The 12,522-nt window shown below is 39.1% G+C and overlaps 1 protein-coding gene across 1 annotated transcript; it reads right to left on the bottom strand.

Annotated features, from left to right (window-relative positions):
- Positions 1-1,614: 1,614 nt before the first annotated feature.
- On the bottom strand, positions 1,615-3,499 carry LOC140313802 (retinol-binding protein 2-like). The gene is made up of 4 exons (XM_072391780.1): positions 3,387-3,499; positions 2,269-2,447; positions 2,045-2,146; positions 1,615-1,766 (listed from the first exon to the last, which is right to left on the bottom strand). Exons 1-4 carry the CDS (start codon positions 3,457-3,459, stop codon positions 1,713-1,715), a joined length of 408 nt encoding a protein of 135 aa, XP_072247881.1. The 5' UTR covers positions 3,460-3,499; the 3' UTR covers positions 1,615-1,712.
- Between the last annotated feature and the right edge of the window lie 9,023 nt (positions 3,500-12,522).

Raw genomic sequence — 12,522 nt, forward strand, 5'->3', positions numbered from 1 at the left:
AGAAAGCTGTCCTGTAAAGAAAGAAAGCTCCCTGCACTGGCTGAGTTCGCTCTGCGGATCTCAGTCGATAAACTTTGACAACCAAGCGGGAGAAAATAATAACGTTACTTCCGCTGAGTATTTTCATAGGTGTGGTTACGCGGCTGCGTAACCACACCTACCAAAAACCAAAAACTTTTGTTTAATTATTTATTTCTTTTTATTTTCAATTTTTTTTACATTCGATAAAAAGGAAAACCAATTCTTGACAAGAAGAAAGCACCATGAATTCTAGTACAGATTATTTACCACCTGTAAATCAGTTCTCTACAATTCATGAAATAACTTCTAAACTCAGTATAATCTTGTACACGAAGGGCATGGTAGACTCCATTTACCGGTTCCTTCTGTATAATTACCTTTAGGTCCAAAAACAATGCCTGATCTTATTTTCATTTTGTAAAATAATCATCAAATGGGCAAATATAAAGGTCGATGTAGTCATATATCGCTAAACAAAATTCTACAGTATTTCACTTGTCATTGATGACATCAACGGTTTTTTTTTTCTGATGAGCACATTTTTTTTCATTATTTTTAGTTATCTTTTAAAGTATGTATGAAAGCTTTTACTTTGAAACAAAAATCGACACTTTCCTGTTTTGATGTCTCTGTCGGTTTTCAGCTTTTTTCTTTTCTTTCTGGCTACGTGGATTCTTTGGCTCTTCCTGTGAGTGCAGCTCTAGATCCGGCAAATAAGCCAGGAGAACACGTTGTACCTAAAAACCCACAGAACGCAGAAGAAGTGCAAGACTAGTTTGGCCGTTTAAATTATGTCAAATTTGATAGCTCTTCGGGTTGACTTTGAGCCGTACAAATTTTATGTGGATATTATTGAATACATTGGATATCATTATTATCTCAGTTTGTTTAATAGTATACAGAAATCCAATTATTCATTTTCATTTTAGAGAAAGCCTTTCACCCTTCACTGTCACTGTCAAAATTGAAATATTCGCACTTATGTATTTTTAATAAATGGTGAGGAGGACAGTGTTGCTGCCAGTTGGGATCATTATTCAGTGCGCTCGTGTCCGTTTTTTTGCTGTCATGTATGTCTCAGACTTTTTCTTCCATTCCCCTCACCAAAAAACAACATCATACACTTCTGTTCACATTATTTTCATTCTTGTCATGCTGAGTGTGAAAGGACTTGAGATACCATAACATGATGAAATAACAACAAACTTGACTGAGACTATTTTTCTCTGAGCAGATATCTGTTCTCTGTCTTGCTTCCTCCTAATAACACCATTATGAAACATTTTCATCAGCACTTGACTCCTCCTGTTTTATAAACATGTTAACTGCCTTTGATATCACAGGGGGCTTGCTAACTTAATTTTATTTTTTTCTTACCTGTGTGTGTGTGCTAGCATTGGATGTCTCTTGTCTTTTCTCCACCATTTCAGCTTACCTGCCTTTCATACAAAAATGATACCTCTCTTATGGATTCTGTCTTCAGAATATAGCAGGTAGCATTTAGGAAAGCTGGATCATGTGTTGTTTTTTGGTCATTGTGGTGCACATTTTACTATGAAAAACCTTAAATCAGAATAACAGTGAGCAGAAAAGTTGTATTTGATCATTTTATTACAGCTCTCCACATTTCAACAGACAGCAACATTACACACACAGCAGTTGGTTTTGTACAGACAACGTTCCCTCCCATCTTATTGTGCTTTCTTAAATACTTGATGGCAGACTTTGTCAAGAGCCGTGATTTCCTGAAAGGAAAGGCACAGACATTCAGACTTTGAGCACAGTTGCACAACCACACACACAGCTTATATCTATCTGAGTTTTTCAGATAGGTAGATTTTTATTACTATTGCCCTCAGATATGAGACAAGTCAGTATGTTGCAACTGAGAAAGATCCCATCAAGCATCTTTCTTTTAATGTTTATCCTGTTAATGATAATGATATTGGACTGGCACCAGGGACACACAGGAAAAGCACATCCCATGGCAAATATGCCAAACATTTAACCCTCTTGTTCTCACCAGGTGCAGCAAGTCTCCCTCGATCCACTGTTTCCAGCCGCGATTTGCTTTCTCCCCTTTTTGAACACACACCAGCTTGTCCCCATCCCAGGTGACCAGAGTCTGTTGCATCACCAGAGAAACATTCAAACATTGGACAGTGCATCGGTGGTTGGTTTTAATGGTTATAATTCAACTGATATCTGAAAATAATGCAAGTAAAGGAATTCAGAAAGCAGCCCAACCATGACTTTCCGGTTGTCCAGGCCCTTTGTTTGCTCCTCGAACTCCTCCCCCACTGTGAAGTTGACCTCATAGTTTCTAAATGTGCTTGTGGTCTTGGTTTCAAACTTGTCTCCGTTCTGAACAATCAGTTTTGTCTGATGCAGGTGGGAAGCGATCTTCCTGGTGGCAAAGTCAATGTCTGCAAATATAAACAAATCCAATGTTTTATGCGTAATGGAGATGTGAAGGCTTTTTTCATCTGTGTATGCACAGATACACCTAAAGCACACACTCCCAGAAGCACACAGGTGACAACTGGATGCTTATTATGCTTTTCTCCAATTGGTTCTTCTGACAGTCTGAATTACCCGTTGGAAATGACCTTGCTCCAAGTCAGAACAGGCCTAAATGAGATTCTCCTCCCCTTTCAGCTGGCAAAGTGAACCACCCATATTGACTGTTTAGATATTCATATCCTATTTGCTCTAAAATGAAAATTCAATTTCTGCCCATTACTCTTACAGATGAGGCCTCTATATTTACCCTTCTGAATGTTATTTTTCTCCCATTTCCATAAGGATGTCATTTCTCTATCCACTCTATGGAAATGAGCTGGAGGCATTTAGGATTTCCAGGATTCTGTGTGTGCTGACTGTGCTGGGGTTGTTTTATAAATTGCAGATAGTCTTGAATAATGAAAGTGTTTCTGGGCCTGATCAATGATGAACCAAAAAGTAGGAGAGCTTTCTTTTTTTTTTTTTTCTCCTGAGGAGCCGGCCTGTCACCTGATCCAGGATGGGAATCCGTCTTTCATTTCTTTCTATTTATTTGGCGTTGTAACACACAGCAACTGCTCAAAGGGTGGAGGTTAACTTGGCCTGACAGCAGCTCAATTAGGAAATGAAGAAGTGCCACAGTCCTCCTGTTTAATCCTAATCTCTCTCTACCTTTCTATCTCACACTAATGCTCTCTCATAATATCTGTCGCACCCATGCCAGATTTTTTTGATAAGATCTTCCTCTCTGCTTGGTCGTGTCTTTGAATGGAGCCATCTGGTGCTTCGGGCTAAGAAGACACAAAAGCCGCATTTTTTCCTTCTGTGCAATGTTTTATGTGTTATTTATGAGTCGTACTTACCGATTGCCTTCATGATGTCCTCAAAGTTCTCATTGCTCACCATCTCCCAGCGTCCATTGTAGTCTGCAGGCATTTTTTTTACAGGTGTGTGGATGAATAACAGTTTGCCTTGAGATTTGTTTTTCAAATGATGAGAGAAAGTTCAGGGGCCCAACCCTTTATATGCACATGTGTTAGTGTGTGTGTGTGTGTGTGTGTGTGTGTGTCTGTTTGTGTGTAAACCAAAGGACAGGGTCCACCCCATATCTCCCTCAGAACAACGAGAGTGTGTGTATGTGTTTGCAAGTGATATGAGGTTCAGGTTTCAGTGTTTTATTGTAAACACTCTCTTTAAATGCCTGTATTGCACTGTATGTATTACATTAACCAAAGCTTTTTGTAGTTTGTGCACATGCCTCTCTGTCCACACATTAAGCTGATGCCCTGTAAGAATTAACCGCACTATTTTTTCATTCCCCATTTCCTCCCAGCAAGCCTACTCCAGCAATTACTCCCTCAAATGGCCTGGAATGGATGAAAGATTGAGAGAGGCATCGATAGATACGTTCACAGACAGGCAGCAGCTAATTTCTGCGGTATTTTTAGGGACTTGCAGTAAAGAGATTCTTCTCTTGGTTTCATTAAAACAAAGTTTTAAAGAATTGGAAAATATATTACTCGCCCAATGGCGACCAAACTCAAGTTGTTCCCCGAGAGTTCCAACGTCAAGCTCTCTTTCAGAATAATTTTGGGATAAGAAGCTTCAGCCAGCTGGAACTACTTTATCAGCAAGAGTGTGAGGATATGTTGATAAAGTATTCATGACAATTTTTAGTGCTAAATCTCTGAGCTGCTTGGTGCCAGTTAAAGAAAAGTTGCTGGATGGTTTGTTTTGAGGATGCAGTTTATGCATCAGACTGTGGTTTATCAATTTACATATATAAATTTGATTAAACTGTCATCTAATGCCTCCTCTATTTCCACTCTTTATCTGAGATACTTTGACACAGAGCTATGATGAGTACAGTTTGATCTCTGAAGCTCTTTCATGTGCTGATATGGTTTTTATAACTGCAGTACTATGGCACTGTATCTGATGGTAACACTGAGTTGATCCTCCGGGGATGAGGTTGTGTGGAGGGTTAAAGGTGAGGTGAGGGGTGTGTTTCGTGGTTTATCAGAAATGATAAGAGAATTGGAACTACAGCAACACTTTAACCCACAGAAAATGAACCGATTGAAATACCCAGCTGCACTTCTTAACCTTATATGACCTAATGTCAGCTTTGACAAAACTGTCAACAATCTGCTGTGTTTTTTTCTGACCTTTGAATTACTTTTGAAATATACAGGACGTATATTGATCGACAGCATCAGCATCAAATAAGTGACTGCAGAAAAACTAGAGCTGCACTAATCATTTTCATATTAACAAACAGAAGAACTGCGGTGCACAATGGAAGTGTTGCACGTAGGGATGAACACATGAAGAATAATCATCAGACTTTGCACTGTCCAAAACTTTGCATCTCCTAGCTTACTGTCTTAATTTGTGGGGCCTGCATATTTAAGATGGGCACTTGCTGTACTCTATCAACAATATTGCTTTCATCAGCAGCAAACAAACTGATAAAAACTCAAATATAGTCTCTGTAGACTAGATGCCCAGCACTAAAGCAGAAGACTGTCAAAGGTAGCAACTGACTAATGAGCACAGTAGAGCAGTGAGCAAATAAGAGACAATTATTTCCCTCAGGACTTGGTAGAAAGCAAAGTGAAATAATTAGTGGACGATACACCTTCCATAACTAAAAAAAAATCCATATGCTATTACAAAGAAATGATTCAATAGTATACAATACAATACAAAAGACATATAGATGTGAGTCATTGATGGAAAAGTTTATATTTGAAATGCTTAACAAATGCTCACTAGTCTCTAATTCGACAAAGAAACAATTTACTATTTTATGTGCTGCTGAAAACTGCATATGAATGAGTGGATCTTTAGAAATCCTGTTTCAAGCCACTTGCTGAGGTTATTATGCAACAGAAACCCTGAAAGGCCCTGCAAGCCCTCTGCACTGTACTTAAATGCTGTGTTACTCTTTCTATCAACACGGCTCTGCCCATTTTTGAACACAGTTGAATGTGTAGCATTTCTCTGTTTGTGTTTTTCTTCTTGTTGTCTCTTCTCATGCCAGGCTCAGCAGGAAAAAAGATGATGTCACTTTGGTTGGTAGTTGGTGAATGCTGGCAGGCTGCTGCCAATCTGATTGAGACACCCTTACATGTTCTTAACAAAGCAAATCAGTGAAGTTGTAATCGTTTTTTTTAATTTATTTTATTTCAGTCTTCATCATAAATGTTGCAGCTTTCGTAGACATATTCATGTTTTGTTTAAAATCTTTTGTTGCCCTCTCAGCCTTGATCAACATGTCCTCTTCATTTCACCACACAGGGGCAATGTTGCTACACGTGAGTGCTAGCTCCTCATGAGAGGGAGCGACAGAATTGCATGCTGTGTGCAAAATTCCACCACATGTTATGCTTTGATCAAAGTTAAGATGACGCAAAGCCATCTGGTAACTGAGAAGCCGACTCAGTGGAGGTCTGCTCCGTGGAACTTCCATCTATCTTCCTTGTTAAAGAGAAAATAACTGTTTACTGGCAAACTTCAGGTCTCAGAAAAAAGAGGTGCAAATCTGAATTTGAAACAGCATTTAATAATCTAGTTAATAACAAGCTATTCTGTTTGTAAGAATGACTCTACTACACTAAGAGCTTGCACATGTGTGTCTCATAAACACGTTGCACTTAGGGTCTTATTTATATTGCATGACAGCAGTTTCACTTCTATTCTGCCTAATTCACACCAAATGTACACTTTCATAACCTTGAGGGCACACACACTCACACACACTGCAATGATATTTCCATGTATATTGCAACAATGCACATGTCGATGCACATCATACGGAGGAGGACAGGCGTAGATACGATCTTATAATTCTGCTTCCTGTCTCTCCTCTACCTCTGAGAGTTGAATTTACCCTCCCTCTACCCCACTCCAACCTTTGAACAATAAGACATTGTTCATTGTGCTTGCATGCTGCGTCACTCTCTGCAATACAATTTCAATATCCAGAGTGATTCAATTCAATTTTCCTCATTAGGACAACATTTAAGGCTGTGCTTTGCTAAGCATCCCTGTGCATCTCTCACAGCGGCTCCCCCGCCTCACCCATCTCTCCCTCCACCCTGTTGTTTTAGAAACATCAAAGGTAAGATTAATCACAATCCTCAGGGGAGACAAACGACTGAGAGAAGTCGGTTTATGCTTATGAAACTCTCATTGTGGATTTCAGCAGAGAGTAGATATGTTTGTAATATATTTTCGGCCCACCTATGGATCCTAATTGTGCCCTGTCTCGCTGTGCGCTTTGATGTCCCAGACAGAATTGAAAAGGTCCCAATGTTCCCACACAATGAATAATTTTTTGCTTTTATCCTTGTTATTTGAAAAAAAGAGGTTCAGCAGTGGTGGTACAGACGTCAGTACAAGCAAACATGGAAAAAGACAAAGAAAAAATAGCCATATTTAAGGAGCTTGCACATGGCACATGTTTGTCCACACACAGACATGCTGGAAATTATGTTTGCACATACTAAAAAAAATAAAATTTCAAACTAAGAAGCAAAGCTGAGTGCCAGTCCATTTTAATGGCTTCTACGCTCACAATGCGCATCATCAATGTCCCTCTGAGAGCAGAAAATAACAGATCTTCCGGTTGGACAGCCCTGATGTCAACAGAAAGTAGCCTTTTAGGTGTCACAAACATATTCCCATGCCAAGATACCTGTGGACATATACTCTATGTCGAGGTCACCAATGTCTATTCTAGATGTGTGTTACTGAAAAAAGAAAATGGCCAGGGCTAAATAGCGAGCTCTGTGCCCTGTGCATTTATATGCTGTCATGAATATATGCATGTGTACATACTTTCCCATGGTTGTCTGTCTATGTATGCATACTAAAAGCCTCCCCTTGGCTCAGCATCCTCGCTCTACCAACATGTGCAGTTTGATCTGGCCCATGCCAGCCTGCACAGCCAGCCCATTCTTCCCTCCATAAATCAAATCTCATGTTCCACCTCTGCGTGTGTCATCCCGTCCCCTCAGGGGAAAAAGTTATGCAGTTCCAACCTCAAGCAGTCCACATGATGCTTCCTTGCTCACAAACCCTCCAAATCACCAAGATAATCGGAGGAAGGAAAAAAAACACATACTATCTGCCATCCTCCGCTTTTTTCTGCAGGAAATTTGAGCTGGAAAGTACAGAGGGGGGTAAAGAGGATGACAGTGCTAAATATTTCATGTTTCCCTCTTGGTAGATCCACATGGTATGAAGAAGACCTCGTTTTCCACAGAAACATTAGCGACTGCGGAACTGATTGCGGGAGTCAGAGCAGCTCTGTGTTTCTCTGTATGTCTTTTGCTTCTCTGCTCCTAAATAGGCTTGGATGGTGATGCATAAAATATGGGGCTTCCTATGTGTAACTGGAGAGGCTGTGGGTCTTTAGGGATCAGCCTGGGAAAGGGTGTCCAGATTCATATTCGGCAGCGTAGGGCTGAGTAAGTAAAAGAAAGGAGGAGGAGGAAAAATATCAATTTTGCATGGTTTTCACTCGTCTCTTTTTGTGTTCAGATCATTGTTCAGATTAATGAGACAATCCAGAAAATTAGGCAAAGTTCTTTTTCTTTACTGAACTTCTTATTTTGCAGCCTGGATACTGAACTATTTGACTGTGACTTTTTGCTTCTGTTTGTGACTTTTGGTCCATGTTGCCTACTTAAAGACTTCCCCTGAGTTAGTTTGGTGGCTGCGACGCCCTGCGCTGCTGCCAGTGCTGCGTGTGACGTCGTCAGGTCAGTTGTTGCCAAGCTATTAACACCCCTGTGCATTCACAGCGATCTCTTCCAGCTAAACAGGTATACTTTCAGTTACATTTCCAGTTTTCCAACAGTTTGTTAAGTGATTTTCATGTCTTTATTAATAAAGCTTTTCTCAATCATTTGAAAAACGAAATTTCTCTTTGGGCATTAATGAACTATTATTCATTTTCAAAATTAAATTTCAGTAGACTGTGTGTCTTCAGCTAGAAGTTGAAAAGAGGTACTCCTGAACATTCAGTGGCTATGGCACTGAGGAAGAATAACATAAAAATAGAGTGCTTCTTCACTTTAGATTGTCCAAAACAAACTTAAAGGTTAAGTGGAGAAAGGAAACCTATTGCTGAGTGGTGAAAGTGGGACTCCTTGTTATCTGTACATCCCCAGGCTCATTTATACAGAATTGTCACTTGCATATTGTTTAATTTGGCTGAAACAGACAGACGTGTGCTCTTATACGTGCTCTTATACTTTCTATTCTAAACATTCATTTGTGCAGGTACATAAGATGTCACATATTTTCATATCCATTGCCATTCCCAATACTATTAAAAAATTTAAAAAATAAATAATAACATACAAAAGAAAAAAAAAGTTTTCACACTGGGAAATTCAACATTTCTTACAGGGACACAATATTTTAATCCACTGCTGTCGCATTGCGCAAATAGACCTTTAATTCAGAAGACATTGGTTAACAAATTATTGTTTTTAAAGAGACACGTGATTATGTAATTATCAAAGAATAGACAAATACATGGCACAAGCAGCCTAGTGAATATGCATTCTTGTAATAAATAATGACATTCTTCTCTCCCATAAATGAGTACTTTCTTTGCCTTGAACAGTTAAACTGATACCAAGAACGATGTCTGCTTTCTTGCAGCAAGCGATTAAGCCGACATATTCTAAGTAAGCTTAAATAGTTCAGGCAGCATGATCTGACATTAATGAGGATCAGTGGTTGTGGGGATTCTTCGTTTGGTTTCCAATTTATTTTAATTTTGACTATATTCTCCATATTGCTCCTAATTCTTGCTCAAAACATGTCCCAATGTCTTGTTAAGGCAGCTCAATGTTTGTAAGATATCGAATGCATTTTTAGGTGAAGAAGAATCTTAGCTTTTCACACACAGGGAATTTGACCGCCGCATTATAAATGCACTCTATGAAAAATGAGCATCAAGCAGCAATTAAGAAGTTAGGTGTCTTGCTCATGGGCACCTCAGCCACAAATAGTGGTTGAAGCTGGTTAATCACTTCCCCAGCCCACATTTTGTCCTGATAGGCAGGAAATCAAAACAATTTAATCTTCTAGTCCTAATTCACCTCTCTAGCTGCCCACTTGCATTTCCCAACAATGCATTCACATAATTTCTTTGTATGTTCATGTCATCAAACCCTTGCACAGACATGGATTGTGCAGGTTTAGAGAGAAGAGCAGCTGCTGGTGATCTACTGAGACAGTTAGCTCCCAATCCATCTGGGTATGGGAAGTGCTCCAGTTGTCACAAACAATCTGCAATTCTGTCTGGCTGTGAGGAAAGGGAGAAAAGAACGAAGACAGAAATCAAAGAAGATAAGGCAAGGGACACGAGGCAATGTGGAATCAAGGAAAAAGGTAAATATTACAGAGCTTATTTTACATGTATTCCACACTGTAAGTGCACTTTCTGTGCCTGTGATGTGGGAAGCGCGGATCACAAAACTTCACGCCAGGTTCACGCCTAATTTCTATTAGTTATTTGGTGTTTCCACTGTGAAGCTTTCAATCTCCAAGGCCTTTGGGGGGTCTAGATTATCTCTTTCGTTCGGAGAAAATGAGCTGAGCTGGAAGCTACATTACCTCTCCTGCCTTGTGTGAGCTAATTTTTTCCCACACCATCATTATCCCGCTAAAGCCATTTGGAGATGCACAGTGGATTGTTTCCATGTTCATCAGTAAGTGCCTGGCATTCCTTTAGTCAATTATCACCAGAACTGTCTCTGTGTGATAACTGGGGCCTCAGGCTGTCCCTCTGTGCCAAAACGGATATACAAGGGACAATTTTGATGGTTGAGGTTTTGACAACTTATTCCAAATTTAAAGCAATGATCAGTCATCACTAATCTTTACTCCCTCTTGAGACTGGATGATATAATTCAAGCAACATAGTGCTATGAGTTGTAAGCAGCGTTAGTTGTTTAAGAGGCATAACGTCAAGTAAGTTATGTTTTCTGTTGACTGCAAATGTATTTATGAAGGTGTGCAGGGATATAGCAGCCTGTTTCTGCGCTTGCATGCAATTGCTATGAAATTCATAATATAAATTGATATTATATGATAATAGTTAATATTATGTTCATATTAATATAGTATTATATTAATATATCAATAATAATGCAAATAATTTCATTTGAATGAATAATTTCATCTCTCCCAAATTGTCACAAACCCAATGCTTTGTTAAAGCCATTCAATTTTATCTGTCCTTTACAGTCGACTTTGTGTCCAACAGAGAAGAGAAGCTGTGTCTTCATGGTGGTGGCAATATCATGGTTTGGAGCTGTTTTGCTGTATCTGCCCCAGTTTGCCATCATTATTGGAACAATACATTTTTAAATATACCAAAAAAGGAAAAGTTGGAGCAAGACTCAGAACTTTAACTCAAAAGAAAGTAGGTCATGCGTCAATATCCTGCAGCGATGACAGACTATGAAGCATCTTTAATAATACTATTAACAATTCAGCAATACAATAATTTAGCTCAGCTCCATTATGTCTGAATAACTAAACACAAACAACACGCACAAAAAAGTTTAAACTCTAGGCCTAATGGGAGTGGTGTACATGAGAAACAAGTATGTAATAAGACATCCATCTAACATAACATACATTTCTTAAGTGAAAAGCTGCACCTGTGCTGTTACTGGATCGCAACCCCAACAAATGTGCTTGCTTGCAATCCTACACTTTTTGTGGTGCTATTAGTGGACAGCATTCGACATTACAGAAATGATCTGGGCACATTTGGACTCATGAATCTGTGTGACTGTTATTCACAAAAAAAACTCCTCGAAGCATATAGGTAGTTTATTCATACCTTTAAACATGACCCATTTCAGGTCCTCTAAAGTACGTGTGCCAAGAGGGAAATACCACTCATATGACCATTTCCACATTGAAGCAAGTATCATTTTCAGGTGTTATATTTAATAAGCCACGAAGGCCTCTCAAGGAGGCAGGATGGGAGGTTGGAGGTTGCTGCGAAGCACAGAAATTTCAGTAATTTGCTTTTGACCGTGAAAGGGTGTGCTTGTAGACCAATATGACAACATTCTTTGACAACTTCTTTGTTACGTTTAGTCCTAAGCAAAGTGTGAATATTGTTTTAATGAAAGGTTGTTGTGATAAGGCTCAAATTTATTAGGTTTTTTTTTGCAATTTGCTTGTGGAGGAATTTTTTACTCCTCACATGCAATGGTTCTCAGCACAAATAGATTTCACATTTTTGGGCCTCGTGAGAAAACGACCAGTTGAGTGGTTTTCAAGAGGAGGACAGTCTGTTCACTGCTGCATTTCAGCAAATGCAGACGGTCGTTTGGATAAGTTGGCCATAAAAGTTCAAGCTTTATGGTTGGAATTTTTAATTGTTTTATTCAAATCTCTGCAATGGCCCCAGCCACACATTACAGTCTGGACTGGGTATAGTTATCTTTAGTTGACCTCTTTTACAGGCCTACTCAGCATTCTTTTAGGATTTTTGTAATAATTTAGAATTTTGGGATAAATGAAAACCCATTGTTCAACATCTTTGTCTGTGTCCTCGTTGCCTAACTGTTTTGTCCCTGGCCGTCTCATTTAATTATAATGTCATCTGTATAACCGCTCCAGTGATTCTAGCTCGATGAAGTCTTATTGTACCCTCCAGAAGACCCCTTTCTTGACAGCTCCCACTTGTTCTCTCTTTATTGTGCGGCTTGTAATTTAATTTTCTCTTTTTTCTTGTATGTGTTGCAGCTTTTCGTACAACATGCTGGACTCTTGTAGTGGCACTGCTCTCTTCACTCTGTTGTTTTTAATCTGCCCCTACTGTTTTCCAGATATCAGTCACACAAAGATGCTGTTTGAACTGTTTTTATCAAAGTATTTTGTGTACATTTTTGATAATTTATCACATGTCCTTATTATCCCATGTGTATTTGATTCTTTTGCATCATCTTT

The sequence above is a fragment of the Leuresthes tenuis genome, unplaced genomic scaffold (assembly GCF_036924035.1).
Source record: "Leuresthes tenuis unplaced genomic scaffold, fLeuTen1.0.hap1 SCAF_9, whole genome shotgun sequence".
Taxonomy (NCBI): domain Eukaryota; kingdom Metazoa; phylum Chordata; class Actinopteri; order Atheriniformes; family Atherinopsidae; genus Leuresthes; species Leuresthes tenuis.

Bases quoted from the DNA above. Each gene is read 5' to 3' on its own strand.
- LOC140313802 (XM_072391780.1), bottom strand. From the start codon at position 3,459: ATGCCTGCAGACTACAATGGACGCTGGGAGATGGTGAGCAATGAGAAC. The intron at 2,147-2,268 runs GTTGGGCTGCTT...GTGATGCAACAG, and splicing joins TGGACAACCGGAAAGTCATG to ACTCTGGTCACCTGGGATGG. The intron at 1,767-2,044 runs GTGAGAACAAGA...CTTTCCTTTCAG, and splicing joins AGGGAGACTTGCTGCACCTG to GAAATCACGGCTCTTGACAA.